Raw genomic sequence first — 15,807 nt, 5'->3', positions numbered from 1 at the left:
AACCTGTTACCTCTACATATGGCAACTCAAACCTGAAGAACAAGATTCCTTTGCCGGTTTTAAAAAAAAATCGACCCTTATTATTTTTTTATTGTTTTTTTTGACCTACTAGCACTGTAAACTTTATGGTTGATGTTTATTTTTGACTAACTACTTCCACGCGGTTTCACCCGCTCTGCTTGATTCCTATTGATCATAGCGTGATGTTTTATAGCCTATAACCTTCCTCGAAAAATGTGCTATCCAACACAAAAATAATTATTCAAATCGGACCAGTAGTTCTGGAGATTAGCGCGTTCAAACAAACAAACAAAAAAACTCTTCAGCTTTATAATATTGTGTGTAGATTGGATCTTGTTTATTTATTTAGGATCGGATGGTTGAGTGGCTTTTGAGTGTAGCAACTGAGCGTGTGGTCCTGTGGGATGAACAGCTATATGTTTAGTTAGTATTTTATTGTATTATGGTTTAATTTATATTATAATAGATATTATTGTAATCAACTTTTAGGATAGAGTTTACATTTTTGTTTTTGGTTGGTGTTTATGAGATTTATGAGATAAGTGAAGTGTGATGAAAAGAATGTGTGAGTGCGGTTATTGGAGGCCCAATTATCCCCCTCTCTCCAATCTCCTGAATCCCAAAATACTCAATAATTAAAATTATCCCAAAATAATGGCAAAGCACTTGTTACCCCTATGGTGTTTTGGGTGTCTAAGGGCAGCGGCGATTACCATCAGGTGATCCGTCTGCTTTTACTGGCTTATACCACAAAAAACAAGCTAGCTACCAAAACCTATTTTACGAAAAAGGTTTCACCGCATTCCCAAAGAACCCTAAACCTCTTAACTACACGATAACCGCCAAACCATCTCTAACCAAACAATTAGTTATCTTTAACCACGACACTGAAACTGTTCATACTATTGTAATCTAACACTTTGTTTGTGTCGGGCAAATACGTATTATGTGTTTTGACGCAATTTTTCTGTTAAATCTGTTAATGTGCTGTTTGGTAATGTTTGGTTAAGTTAAGTAATTTCGTCGGTCAAATAGTTGGTGCTCTCGAAATATGGATGGTGGGTCTTTATTTGATCGCCTTGAAGTTAAAAACAGTTAGAGGTGATTGCAAAGCATTGGGAAATTGTTTTTTCTCATAATTAACTACCAACGTAATTAAACTAAAACCTATGTTCAGCAGTGGACTTCTTGTGGTTGATAAAATGATAATAATGATGAAGTAGTAAGCGTAATGCTAGAATCAGGATTACTTAATTTTGACTTTGACTTAAACTAAAATAATTTCAAAGGGCGACGGGAGATCGTAAAGAAAGCAAGATCCAGAAGAAGATTTAAAATCCAGTTAACATTTTACCCCACTTGTGTCAATCAGTTTATTTTCAAAATACGAATTATTATTAAATCGTAATAGTGCAAGGTCACAGTTTATCCCCTAAAGGGTAGACAGAGGTGGAAATTACGGCACGTAATGCCACTATACAACTTTTCACCATTTGTGTTATAAGTCCCATGTAGTAGTTGTAGATGAGTGAAACCGTAATATGTAATACCAAAAAAGGCATTTCAAAATCCAGACAGCCAGTCTCTAATATCAGAACCTCGTAGATAAAATGCAAATGCGAACAGCGCGGTAATCGAACCCCATAACCGGGATCCCGTTGTGTTCGCAGTACCTCGTAACCTCGTAGGCTAGAGCTAGTTTTCACAAACTTGTTTCTAGACTGAAATAGGACATTCGAATGTCCTGAGACATTCCGCTTAGTCAGCCGGCATGCCCACTGTGGGAGGGAGAGGCCATAGATTAGGTGGGGAACAGACAGTGGGGACAGGTCTTAAAAGGGCAGACCTGATCTGAGAAAAAAAAAATATGAAACTAATGTCCCGCCCCAGCTTTGCATTGGTGCATTGGTATTATGCATGTATTATAAATATAAACCTTCCTCGTGAATCACTCTATCTGATTAAATATAACCGCATCAAAATCCGTTGCGTAGTTTTAGAGATTTAAGCATACAAAGGCACAGACCCCAGCTTTGTAAAGCGACTTTGTTTTATACTATATAGGGATGAAAAGTTAAATAAGTAACAAATAAATATGTACAAATAAAATAACAATTTCTTCCATTAGGCGTCAAAGTACTCGTCCGCATCACTGTCACTGGGGAACGTTCCCAGAAGACTGGCCGCATTGCCACGTTGAATGGCAATGCTTATCTTCTGGGTGATGAAATAGTAATGATTCAAGTAAATCACATATATTTAAGAGATAGAAGGTAAAGCTCATGGCAGACAAATAAAAAATCTTGGGAAGAATAATATTATTTTTTGCTCCAGATCTATAAATGGGCCGGCTCAACCGGAGTTATACCACAGCTTTACAGAAATGATGTGAAACAACGCTTGTGTTTATCAAAAAGCTAGCAATAAAACGTGTAGAATGTTAGTACATCTGGGTTAAATTAATTATAAAGATTCATTATACATTTAGATTCCTATTTTCTAATCTTTACCAGTATCAAATGGCAACCTATTTTCATAGAGCAAAAATACTCTCAAATGTATTATTCCACATTGTAGGTACTTAATCTGCAATGAATCACAGATTTTCTGGAATCATAAAAAACAGCTCAATAATAAAAAGAAAATTAAGTACCCGCAATAAACCTTTGCGTCGCATCTGTCGGTAAAACCAAATCTGTGTCAAGACAGAGACGGTGCAGTGCGAACGTGACCGAAATAGATTGCGTTGCGTACGCGCACGGCTCGCACCGCACTCCTGCGCCGCGCCGTCCAAAACAAGGATCCATGGATCATTCTCCAAAGAATTTTATAAGTGCTCCGATCAACTGAGATGGTTTCGTGATTTTTTTGAAAAAAAAGTGAAATATTTTTTGAATTTTTTTGGTTGACTATTAAGTGATAATGCGGTTGTGTTTTGCTGTGTGTTTGTTCGTCTGTGTGACCTTGTGTCCAGATGTATATGGTAAGTTCATAAAATAATCTGAAATTTTGATTTGAATCTTGCTTATTTTTTTTTTTCGTGTGTGGGTTTCGAGTGGGCTGCTTGTAGAAGGCTGTTTTAAGGAGTTCCTTGTTAATTCGTATTCTAGGTTTTAAAATTAAACTGTAGAATTAATTAAAAAATATTTTTATTTATAGAATCATCGTTAAGGCACAATTTTAGTATCGTTTATTTTTGAATTAAACTTTTAATGCATTACTGACGAACAAAAGATATCTTGGCAATGCTCTTACAAATATTTTCTCGAAAACTTTTAGATACTTGAATCTATTAACTTTAACTTAATAATCACAATTGTCAACACACATGAAGAATATCATGAATAAAGAAGGGGCCTTTATAAGATGCATAAGCAATTACTTAGTCACTTGTGCTAAAATTAGGAATGCTGCTTACTACAGTTTAATGAAGACCATGTGTACGAATCTCATTGAGCTTTCGTAATCAGATCCTTGGGAATCCTATTGCAATTCATTAAATAGTCCTTATCTTAATGTAAGTTATCTTATAAATATCATACCTTCTAAGGAAAGGCACGTTAAAAGTCGTGTGAACTACTCAGCTCTATCTAAGGCTGTCACACGACGAAGGGAGTACACATTTGACAGAGACCAATCAAAAGCGCTTTCTGATACATCAGAAACTTTAAAATTAAATAAACTTTGAAATCCAACCGCGATATTAGGTCGAATATCTATCCTTTTTTTGAAGAGGAAAATCATCCAATCACTTCTTCCGCCTTGGGCGAGGAGGGAGGGAGTGTGTGACTCTTATTGACTAAATACCACCCCGTTCCTTCTCCTGCTTTGAGCCGGAGCTCCAGTAACCTGTTACGATGTCCGCAGCTCCGGATTGGGCATGCAATATTTATCTATCATCCAATATTTATCTATCCCTAGAAGCTAAGCTTACTGACAGAAAGTTTATTAAGAAGAGCCAGAAGTTGCGAGATATTCCTTTTTTTTTTTTTTTTGAGGGGCGATAATCATCCAAAACTTCGGGAGTGTCAGACTTTTACTGACTAAAAACCACCCCGTTCCTATTCCTGTTTTTCGAGCCGGAGCCCCGGTCGTGGTAGGCAGTCCGCAGCTCCGAGTAGGTATATAATTACATACCATCATAATTGGACTGCAGCAAAGGGGTAGACAGGACTACTCAAATTTAAAAACGATGTCTGCTAACCTTGTTAAAGATCCATTCGTCATTTAATTAAGTGATTCTGTATGACATGCAAGCATTGAATTTAAAAGCTGTTATGATCTAATGGTTGTAATTTATGGAATGTGATTGTATGACTATGAGGCACTGTAATAAATCAATCTTGCGATGCAGTTTAAGTTGCTCGTTGCTTATTGTTGAGTGCTGAATAAAAGGAGGTACCTAAAGCCTATTAAAATACACCAAGCAGAATTGGTTATATGCAATATATGGATTCTTCATGATATTTTGTCTTTATAATCAACGACTTCTACAAGTTTGTTTTTTGAAGGGGCCAAATCATTCACTAACTTTTCCCACCTTGGGTGAGGCGAGAGGGAGTGTTAAACTCTTACTGACTAAAAACCACCCCGTTCCTATTTAGCCCGCTAGGCATTCCGCAGCTATTTGATTATTTGCGTAAATTGGTTTTTCACAATTCCAGACTCCGTGCTACTACTGAGAAATTTTCGAAAAACCGAAATAAGTCCCGTCATACTTTAACCAACCCGGGAATCGAACTCGAGGCCCATTGTCCAGCAGTCGCCCTTGTGACCACTCGACCAACGAGGCAGTCAGCAGCAGTCTTTAAAAAAAGCTCAAAAGCTTAAACTTTTAAAAATATAACAATGTTGCAACCGATAAAACCGATAAACAAATCAAAATTAAAAACTTCCTTTTACGCAATCCGTTTAAGAATAACATCATAATTTCTCCCAGTTAACTGGTTACATCGATAAAATAAAAATAAAAGTTGTATTGAGTATTTAAAAGCCGTTACCTCGAAGTGGTTGAAGTAGGAGTCGATGGGATCGGCTGTGATGGGATGATGTGTCGATTGGCCGATTGGCTGATTGCTTACGTTATGAGTTTGGATCGGCTTTATAATGGGTTCGCTACATTTTGATGTATGATCTGTTTTAAATGTGTGTTGGGGTGTTGTTTTTTATTTGGATGTTGTGAGTTCTTTGAGTGCGTTTCTGGTAAGGGTTAGGTGTTGTATTGGGATTTTTTAATTACAAAAATGGGAAGAATGGAGTTCAAAATTGAAAAAAGAGATGATAATAGGGAAATTGACTATATTTTACTACCTGAATGGTATTTTAGTTACAAATTAGTATTGGATATGATTTTTTTAAGGAGTTTGAAAATTTATGACAATAACATTTAGGTAAAGTTTTATCTTTTTATGGTATAAGCTGGGAAACTAACTCATTCACACAACGAAACACAACACAAGCGTTTTTTCACGTCGGTTTTCTGTGAGGCCGTGGTATCACTGTAACTTTTTTAAACCCAGTTATAATAATTATTTGCATCTAAATAATAATAATTAGATTAAACAAGCGAAGAAAATACTAGATATTAAAAAAAAACGACAGTTCAGACACACCTTCAAGAATAAAAACGTGTGATATTATGTCATATTATAAAAAAAAACATCTGATTACTAAATCTATCTAATTAGTAAGGCAATGGGACACGGATATACTTCCATACCCCAGAGTGCTGATAACATATAGGTGTCAATTAGGTGACACTTGTGGTTTTACAAAAAAGTGTGTGAATTAAATCATTCAATAATGTTGAGAATGAAGGCTTTTTACTCGTTTTTCTATAAATACTTTTGAACGAGCGAATACCTTCGCTATCTACGGGAGTTTGCTGTATGCGTGATATGTGTACCTCTGACAACCCTAACGGAGGTTAAAATCGTCGGGCAAAGTAATATTGGGCTTTTTTCGGTTTTTCGAAAATTTCTCAGTAGTAGCACGGAGTCTGGAAATGTGTCCGGTATATGATAAAAGGCTCACCACCTATTACATGGGACTTATAATATAAATTGTGAAAAGTGGGTGTAGGTATATTGTATCCCCTTCGGAGATTAAAAGCATTGCATTTTAATAGACATCTCGCAGAGATTAAGTAATTAGTTCTATTTACATAGTTGATTAAAGTTTAGCTCATCCTTGTTCCTAATGCTATTCTGAGCAATAAAATTGCATGCATGCAGTAAAAATGCAGTTATTTCAATATTGCAAATATTGTTCGATTTTTATGTATTAGTCTAGAAGTCTAGACAGTATTTAAAGTTATTTATTTTATTTAAACTGCATATAAATTCTTTGGAAATGTCTTAAAAGGTAGCAGGAACAAATAAAGTATTTTATTATAAGTACTTTATTTTATTATTTTTTTAATAAGCGGAAATTATATTTACACACTAGAATAGACATAACATGAACATACATAGATTAAATAAAAAATAAATAAAACTAAGACTAAAATATTTACAACTTAAAAATTAAAACTATATGTATATATTATTGTGTATAACAAACATAAAAAAAGGAAAATAAATAAAAACTAACTTACAGCGTCGAAGAAATAGTTAATTTAATTTCTTCTTTTTTCATAGTAAAACCTATAAAACAGCGCTGTATATACAATTTAATACTGTATCAATGTACAACATACATCTATCTGTCTGCCTATACCACCATAGACCATACAGAGAGAGTTCTGTGAGAGTATCATGGCGTTGCATCAAAAAACTAGCCGCTACTGTATAACATTACTGTATCATGTTACTTGTAGCATCTATGGAATGTCCAATATTGTAATTTGAGTCGGATATACTTCTGTGGCTTCATCTGCATTGATGATTCTATTCATTCATGCTTGTCGATTGAGTAATTATATTATGTTGAATTAAAGCTCTTGTAATATTGTCGTCTTTGGTACAGTTGAGATAACTTGCCTCATCGGGTATTTTTGGATTAGAGAACGCTATGTTTAAATTTGTTTAAACTTTATTAACCTTTGCGCGGTTTGAAAGTCCATTCCTAACTTCTAGGTTAAAGCGCGTAATCTCTTCTTCTCTCACCACAGAAAAGAATAATAATTACATATAAGGGTTGGAGAGCCATGCTTCGGCACGAATGGGCCGGCTCAACCGTAGTGATACCACGGCCTCATCAAAACCCGACGTGAAACAACGCTTGCGTTGTGTTTCGTTGTGTAAGTGAGGTTACCGGAGGCCCAATTATTCCCAATCCCCGATTCCCCAACAACCCTTAAATTCCTAAACCCCAAAAGACCGGCAACGCACTTGTAACGCTTCTGGTGTTTCGTGTGTCCATGGGCGGTGGCGATTGCTTACCATCAGGTAATCCGTCAGCTCGTTTACCGGCTTACACCATAAAAAGTATATGTATACCTATCTCAATTTATACACAGTAATAAAGAAAACTAGCTCATCATTCACTTTTGGCCTTACCATGACTAGCCTCCACAGTCTAGAAATTAGCAAAAACAGTGTGAATTAGGGGGAAACTAGTGCAGTGTTAATTCATCGGTAACTTTCTCCTGTCTACTTCCAAGTAGGTTGGGTCAATACTGGGTTCAGTTGCTGTAGTATGTCAGTATTTTACATGAAGTTATTACTGTTTTAACTATAAATAACATATCTTGTTCTTCTGCATAGGAATCTAAACTTTGGAACGAGCAACTAGCTTCTCTAGAGGACTGACCGACAGACAGACGTTATTAATATTATTATATTTGCTTTGACGTTAAAAAGTGCCTTCCAGGTCTATTTGAAATAAATGATTTTGACTTTGACTTTGACATAGAAGCTTAGTTTCTTGTTGCTTACGATGAGTGTAGATGGTAGTTAGTGTGTAATGAAGAACAAAAACTAATAGATTCTTATTAAATGTGGTTTCTTTATGGGTCGTTAGTGAGTTTTATAAATTTAAATCCTCTCTCATTATACATTATACATCAGCAGCCTGTAAGTGGCCACTGTTGATCAAAGGCTTACTCTCACACAGCTTTAATTACTGCGCTTTCTCAATGCGAGTTGACGATTCCAAACTTCCAGGTTTCCTAACGATGTTGTTCTTCACCGTTTGTGTATAAGATATCTTAGAAATTAGATATAACTTAGAAAACGTTACTTTCCTTCTTACCCTTGGTAGCTTTCGAACCCGCACTACAGATCCAAAAATCAATAACATTAAATACCTAATTAGTTCACACTCCCAATCTACTTGTGTGCGGCAATCTACTTACGTAGAATTGTATGGAATTATAAAAAAGGAATAATAAAAAAGAAGTCATTCGCTCTGTAAATAAATAATAAAAAAAAAGAATTTTGTTGATATGTGGACCATGTAATATAGCTTATCAATATCGATAAAAAATACCCATAGATATAATACCCATATATATTTATTATGTTTCCAAGCACTAACGATTGAACCTAATGACTCAACTTGGGTAGGGCCCAAAATGGTTCCACAGAGATTCGAACCAAAGATACGAAAACTGATGACCCAAATAAATGCACTCACTGTTTTATTTACTCGTCTCGCACTTGACCGTATTTTGCTCCTACTTAACATATGGTGTAAGGCCGGTGACCCACTTAAAACCGACGTATGGAACAAATTGTTTATCGCCAGTTATTTGTTTATTTTTAACAGAAATAACTGGTTGTTCACAAGACATGTTTGTATGACTGGGTGCATTTTTGAAGTGGGAAAATCTTTTTGAGAATATAGAAGTGCAAAGTGAAGAAGTAATATTTTGATTTTTGTTGTTGTTAAGGGAATCGAACCCACTACACGGTGGATGGCAGCAGCAGACGCCAAACGTGTAGTCACTACATACATAAATAAGTAATGACTACTGTGTGCGAAACACACAAAACTATTAAGACAATTTACATGTTATTGATTTGAGAAAGATGTTCAAGTAGTTTCAAGTCACGACAGGGGTCCACAATCATAATCAACAGCCGACGTTACCTGTCCATGAAATGAGTTGAGCGCCTTTCTCAACCAATTAGGGCTAAGTGGGGGAAACACGAACACCTAAGGGAAAATATAAATAAAACAGTGGAATCAAATCACAGAGTTTCTTTAATTATTCAATTATAAACTTTACTTATCTAGCTAACGTATTACTAATCAACATCATTATTTTTTTAAATAAAATATAACAAAATGACCGAAAAACAAAACCCTTAGTGTTCGGTTTTACCCAACTGATGTCGGGTAAAGCCGAACACCAAGTGGGGTAATCACGTACTAACATTACTAAGGTAAATTGTAATTTTTGGAACACAAGTATTTGCTGCTCTGCCAATGCTGAGTTTCTTGGTTTGAACATCGACTATAGCCTTTTTGAGATCCTCTAAACTGTATTTAGTTTCAGTTTTTCTTTTATAATTACGGGGCATCTGAAACAATTTATTTGATGTTTAGCATTATCAAAATCACCCGACAATATAATTTAGTGCAAGACAAAGAAATCAACATAGATTGGAAAACACTATACCCTATTTGCCAGTGGCTAGTTGGAAAAAAAATATGAACAGGGAACTAACAAAAAAAGGAGAGAGGAGTAATGCCGAACGTTCGAGATTACCCGACATGAAGCGTTCGCCTTTACCCCACCGGGTCGAAAAAAATAAAATGGAAAAAATATTTTAAGTTATAAAACTTTTACCAAATGCGTCACTGCCATTTGAATGGTTTAGTATGTAAGTTTCCCACTATGTAAAGGTTAAATAACTATTCTCAATAGAAATAAAGCTACACCAAGTTCAATTTATCAAAAAATTACATCGAAAACATTGAAAATATTAAAATTGACATACCTTGAAAAGTACGTGCATCCGCGTCTCCCGTGTCGTTGACTGGCACTGGTGGTGGCTTGATCTCTGAGTTACCGGCGAGTGATATACGGCTATATCTTTCTAACATATTAAAACTATTGGGTTCGGGTTTACCCTGCGTTCGCATTTACCCCACTTTCCCCAAGTATACGAGTACCATATCAAATTAATTGAATTAAATATGTTATAAAATTTTTCACAAGTCACATTTTGCTCAGTAGTCGCTTAAAGAGAGGCCCTGAAACCAGTTGACTACGTAAAACAATTTCTAAAAAAACCAATAGAAACCGCAACTCCCACCAAACCAGGTTAACCCTAAGTACCGTTCACAGTAAGAGAAGGAAATGATCAATTTCAGCAGTTTAACCGATGGTCAGTAACCTGCGGTTATTTGTGTAATTCAGGCGACCTATTAATGGCCAGTTTACTACTTGAGTTTCAGGATCTTAAATGGACCTAATGGTAATTGGATTTTCATACCTCGTTGCATAAGTGTTTGCAAGTGCTAAGCTTTATTGAGATGTTACCTAATTAAGTGAGAGAGAACCATGCTTCGGCACGAATGGGCCGGCTTGACCGGCCTCACCGAAAACTCACGTGAAACAACGGTTGCATTGTGTGAGTTTCGTTTAGTTTACCCGGGAGGTCCAAATTACCCCCCTTCCTAATCTCTGATTCCCCAATAACCTTTAGTTTCTTAACCCCCAAAAGGCTAGCAACGCGAGCGGGCGATTTCTTACCGCTCTGTCTGCTCGTTTACCGGTTTATACAATAAAAAAACTAAAAGGATTTTATCCCTTCAGAGATGAATATTTCGTTAAAAAGCCACGGTATCTCTCAAAACCTGTAGGTCAAACAAATATTAACTTTATACTGAAATCGAACCGGGTACTCACAACAAAATTATGTCAAAATGATTAAGGTTATATTCATAGTAAAACGTTAAGTTATGCGTACACGCATGCGTGCAAGACTTTATCTAAAACGTAATAAATCTCGAAGATTATGGCACAGTTTTGGGAAAATATTGAGTTATTGTGTGGTGAAGTAAGTTTTGACTGCACGGTTGGCGCGGTGGCTGGGTGACCGGCTGCCGCGCAACGTGTAGCGGGTTCGATTTCTGCACGGAACAACTCTTCGTGGTGATCTATAAATTGTTGTTTCGGGTCTGTATGTGAACGTGTATGTTTGTAAACGCACTTACGACATAAGATATCTTTTTTTCTTCTTTTTAACAAAAACGGTGAAGTAACATCTTAAAATGTAACACTGTAATTATGCTAATTGCTTGCTACTTTTGTAGTTCTAAGTTATTGTCTGGTCTATTTAGTATGTCTGTTCTTGACACATCATCCGGAATAATTTGTGGATTACCTAAATTGTTTCTTACGAGAATAGAACCCAATATATTATGTAGTACAGCTACCAGTCGCCCAGTAAATTTTTCAACTGGGTAAACAATACCTTTTTTGCCAGTATGTTAAGTAACTAAAAGTTTGGTCATTTGTACATATATATGTATATAAATAACCTGTCTCACACCTGTCTCCCATGGGGGTAGGTAGAGACAATGGAACCCCAATTGCTATTTGGTCATTTGTATCAGGAATCAAAACACTGGTTATATATTAATATAACTTATACGGCATATTATCGCGAGAGAGCAAACAAACAAACAAAATGTCATGTGTAATTATTATTATAAATTGATGTATTTTATAATTTACAACGTTTATGCGCGTGGGCATCGCAAAACTGTTACGAGGTCGCTTATTGTGGTTCTATTTTTAAATCTTTATAATAAATCATTGCCTTTTAGAAAATATTACCTCTTTGGTGAACTTAGTTATAATTCTTGGGACGTGGGTTGGTATCCCGTGTTGGGTAAAGTGTTACAAATTGTGTTGGTACTACGGTCATTGATGTTTGTAGCAAATATGGATGACACTACAGACTGCACCCACTAGTTTAAAGGTTTTATTGCATTATATGAATATGGACATAGCACGCACCGGTCTAACCTAGCAATTAACTTGGCATTTAAATTTGAACTTTAAAATCGTATGTCGTTTGATATATTTTATAATGTCAATACAAAAAACTGACAGCGTGTGGTGGTAGATGAGGCGCCAGAGCACTTGCAGCGCGCGGGCTGCGTGCTTCCTGTTCACCGACAGCGAGCCGCCCGACAAGCGCAAGTGAAACAACGTCGCATCGTATTCGTAATCAAAAAAGATAATAAGCTTCTACTTTCCTCCCCGTTCGACGACTGCAAGCTTGCACCTCGCTGGCGACGTCACCTAAATGCGATCGGACCTTTGAAAGACCAGACGAAGATGGAAGATCTGATTGATAATAGATGGCGAGTCCATGTTCAATGAATATATTAGACATTTTCATCATCATCAGACTTTTGCCGTTCCCTGCTGGACATAGGCATATTAAATGATACACTACTTTTGGGAAAAATCATCCAATGACTTCTCCCGCCTTGGGCGAGGCGAGAGGGAGTGTTAGACTCTTACTGACTAAAAACCACCCCGTTCCTACTCCTGCCTTTTCGAGCCAGAACTCCGGTAAACCCGCTAGGCAGTCCGCAGCTCCGGATCAGGCATCAGCCGTACTGGGCCCCATCTGTTGTGGTCTGATTGCTCTTTGAGGTCTGGTTCTGGTCGGGCGACGAGCTACCCTTGCTCGCCGTCCGTAGATCCGCACATAATACACTACTGTGTTCAATCTTATGACTTTCGTATCCAACCACTGCCAGCCACTTTAAGAATATACTTATTTTGACTCCTTCATTAGTGTTTATTTATGTCTTCCTTTTTTGCATTCCAGGATACCTTGGCGATGATATGGCGGAGACCATCCAGATATGCTGCAACGAGGGTGCAGTGTACGCTTCGAATCACACCCTCAGTGACTGTCAGGGCACCCTGACCGTTCCACCTGAGATCCCATCCGCCTTTGGATCCATGTGTCTTCTGGCGAAGGCACAATGCTGCAAGGAGTATTTTAAGTAAGTATTTAAGTTTTAAAAGTAATTGTATTATCACTGGTCTGCCTCAAATTGAGTGTTTTATTGTCAAGAGGTCTTCAGGTCCTTTTTCGGGTCGGAAAAAATATTATTAGGCAGTTTTAATGGTATGAGGTTATGAATTCTGCCTGGTGTAATTGTATTATTATATGGGACTCATATCTATACTCTATGCTAATTTTCTAATAATATACTATGTATAAAAGTGAAGAGTTTGTTGGAATGCGCTAATCTCCGAAACTACTAGTCCGATTTGAATAATTATTTTTGTGTTGGATAGTGCATTTATCAAGGGAGAGTATAGGCTATAAAATCAGCACGCTATGACTAATAGGAGCCGAGCAGCTGGTGAAATCGCGCGGGGTTTAAACTAAAACTTACTAAACTCAGCCAAAAGACGTTTCTGTAAAATGGATAATTGCGCAAAAATACATTTTCTGACACAAGAATTGAACTTGGTTTTTTTTAAACAATACTTCCGACAAATGCGTATCATTATTGTTCAGATCACGGAATTTACGTGAGATAACAAATGAATGATTAATCATTCAGTGAATTTTACACTTCGGGAGGTCATCATCTTAGGTTTACCCACAGATAAAGATATATGTTTACAAATTTTGATAATTTTACTAGAAATTAATTACGCGATAATAATTTTTGTTTATAAATTCCCTAAAATAAAACAACTTGCCGCATTTCGATAGCAACATTTCGTTGGAATCTTAATAAAAATGGGTTATTTATAATTATTAATAGGAAATATATAAATAAACATAATAATATAATAAAACAGTCATTGTTTCAAAGAATTTACATAATATTATGTTTGTTTATTCAAAACATTTTATTTTAATTAATACTTAGAAGTGTTATGAGGAAAAATAAAAATAGGGTTTAATAATAAGCTCTTAGCAATAGAAAAGTATGTTTATGCGAATGTCAATGTTGATAACATACCTACCTAATTAAATGACTATAAAAAATAAAGCTTAAATGGGTTAATTTCCTAATTAATCGTTTGTTTTTAAAGACCGACCGTAAAAAGCCGACATTTTGATAACCTATCGTAACCGATCCGGAGCTGCGGACTACCTAGCGGGTTTACCGGGGATCTGGCTGGAACGGCAGAAGTAGGAACGGGGTGGTTTTTAGTCAGTAAGAATCTGACACTACCTCTCGCCTCGCCCAAGGCGGAATAAGTCATTGGATGATTTTTACCCCTTAAAAAAAGGATCGGGTTTTTCACATAAACTCTATACAGGTTTAGTGAATTTGAACAATCAAAATAAATTAGACATTGGCGAAAGTAATTTTTTTGGTTGACATTTCCTCTAGTTTTTTTTTTCTATTCCATGGTTTGTCGGCTCTTATGAAGATTAGCAGTGATGACAGTTATTTATTCTACTCTGCACTATAAGGCTTCTGCAAACTAGCAACAATGTAATATCTGTACCTATGCAAATATTTGCAATCTTCTCACTACAATAACTCCTTATCATAATGAAGGAGTCACAAGGTTTCAGAGTATTGTAAATGACTTGGCGACCTTGAACTATATTTTAAGGAAAACATAATAGTTGTGTTTACCTTTATATGTTGAATCTGTGTTAATGAATGTACGTAGTGGTTTTAATACCAATGATAGTGTATTGATTGGAATTGTAATTGTAAAGTTTGATTTTAGGTAAAGATATTATTGATGGTAAAGATACCATACACCCGGTGAAACTAGAAACCAGTTGAGCTTTTTCACAACGATTGCACGGTTGACGCAGTGGCTGGGCAACTGTCTGCCGCACAGCGTGTAGCGGGTTCGATTCCCGCACGGAGCAATTCTTCATGTGATTCATAAATTGTTGTTTGTCTGGGTGTCATGTGTATGTGAACTTGTATCTTTGTAAAGGCACACACACAGAAGAAACTACTAATGTTGTGCAGCGTTTAAAAAAATTTATTAATTAAAGACAACAGTTTGAGTAAGCCGTATTATTTATATTTAAATTAATTATTGAAATGTTTTTGTTACAGAAAGCAGAGTGACTGTGAGACGGGTATCGACATAGCGACCAGTACCTACAGTTGTGACTCAACAAAATCTATAAGTAAGGTTGGTACTATCGTTATATTTCATACAAATTAAGTTACTCGTACATAATTGAATTTTGTTGCGTTTGTTCGTCGTTCGTTATTTTCCTTGAAACATTACTTTTTAGTGTTTTTTATAAATTTTATCTTAAAAATATGCAGGTAACCATTTAATCACTAAGAAATTACATAGTTGTCTTTAGTTCGCACTATTATTATTAGTTATATACATAAAGCTATAATAGTTATTTGTACTTTTTTAATTATTAGAACGTAAGTTAATTTAATTTTACTGTAGGTACATTTAATTCTTTTTTAAAGAAACTATGAAGGAAGATATTGTACATTTTTTTTTTAGTTTTGGAATAGATATCACTCCAAAATAATAAATGTGAAATTTTGTTTGTTTAAATGTTTATCAGTCAATAACGCTGAGATTACTGAACAGATTTTGATGAAATTTGTATACTATACTTTATACCTCACAGTAACGTCGGCAAAACATCAGACAGAAGCTACTGATAATATAAAATCCCGCTTTAGCATATCTTTAAGTACATGAAAGGTTTAATTCAAACATACGGTAACTGGGTAACTAGGTACCCGTTATCTAACTGATAAGTGCAGATGGTTAAATGTTTGTTCAGTCAACGTGACTTATAATAACCCTTCCTTGTTAGTACAACTGGCCGTATCTTTACACCGGTTTCCTGTGAGGTGGGTAGAGGTCTCCGTTTTTGGTATTTTTGAAGGAAG

The 15,807-nt window shown here is 35.9% G+C and overlaps 1 protein-coding gene and 1 long non-coding RNA gene across 2 annotated transcripts in view; one reads left to right on the top strand and one right to left on the bottom strand.

Annotated features, from left to right (window-relative positions):
- The first annotated feature begins 2,749 nt into the window (after positions 1-2,749).
- LOC118280725 (fibulin-2) overlaps positions 2,750-15,807 on the top strand; it is a 32,550-nt gene continuing 19,492 nt past the window's right edge. Inside the window, exons 1-3 of the mRNA XM_035601062.2 lie at positions 2,750-3,004; positions 12,765-12,945; positions 14,995-15,073. Of these exons, the coding sequence (XP_035456955.1) occupies positions 2,944-3,004; positions 12,765-12,945; positions 14,995-15,073 (321 nt within the window). The 5' untranslated portion in view covers positions 2,750-2,943. The remainder of the gene's footprint in view (positions 3,005-12,764; positions 12,946-14,994; positions 15,074-15,807) is intronic.
- LOC126911590 (uncharacterized) lies at positions 9,151-10,070 on the bottom strand. The gene is made up of 2 exons (XR_007706122.1): positions 9,909-10,070; positions 9,151-9,488 (listed from the first exon to the last, which is right to left on the bottom strand). It is a non-coding gene; the product is annotated as an uncharacterized LOC126911590 (long non-coding RNA).

This window comes from Spodoptera frugiperda, chromosome 16 (genome assembly GCF_023101765.2).
Source record: "Spodoptera frugiperda isolate SF20-4 chromosome 16, AGI-APGP_CSIRO_Sfru_2.0, whole genome shotgun sequence".
Classification (NCBI taxonomy): domain Eukaryota; kingdom Metazoa; phylum Arthropoda; class Insecta; order Lepidoptera; family Noctuidae; genus Spodoptera; species Spodoptera frugiperda.
The sequence above is the reverse complement of the archived record's forward strand: the minus strand, read 5'-3'. Positions and strand labels throughout refer to the sequence as shown.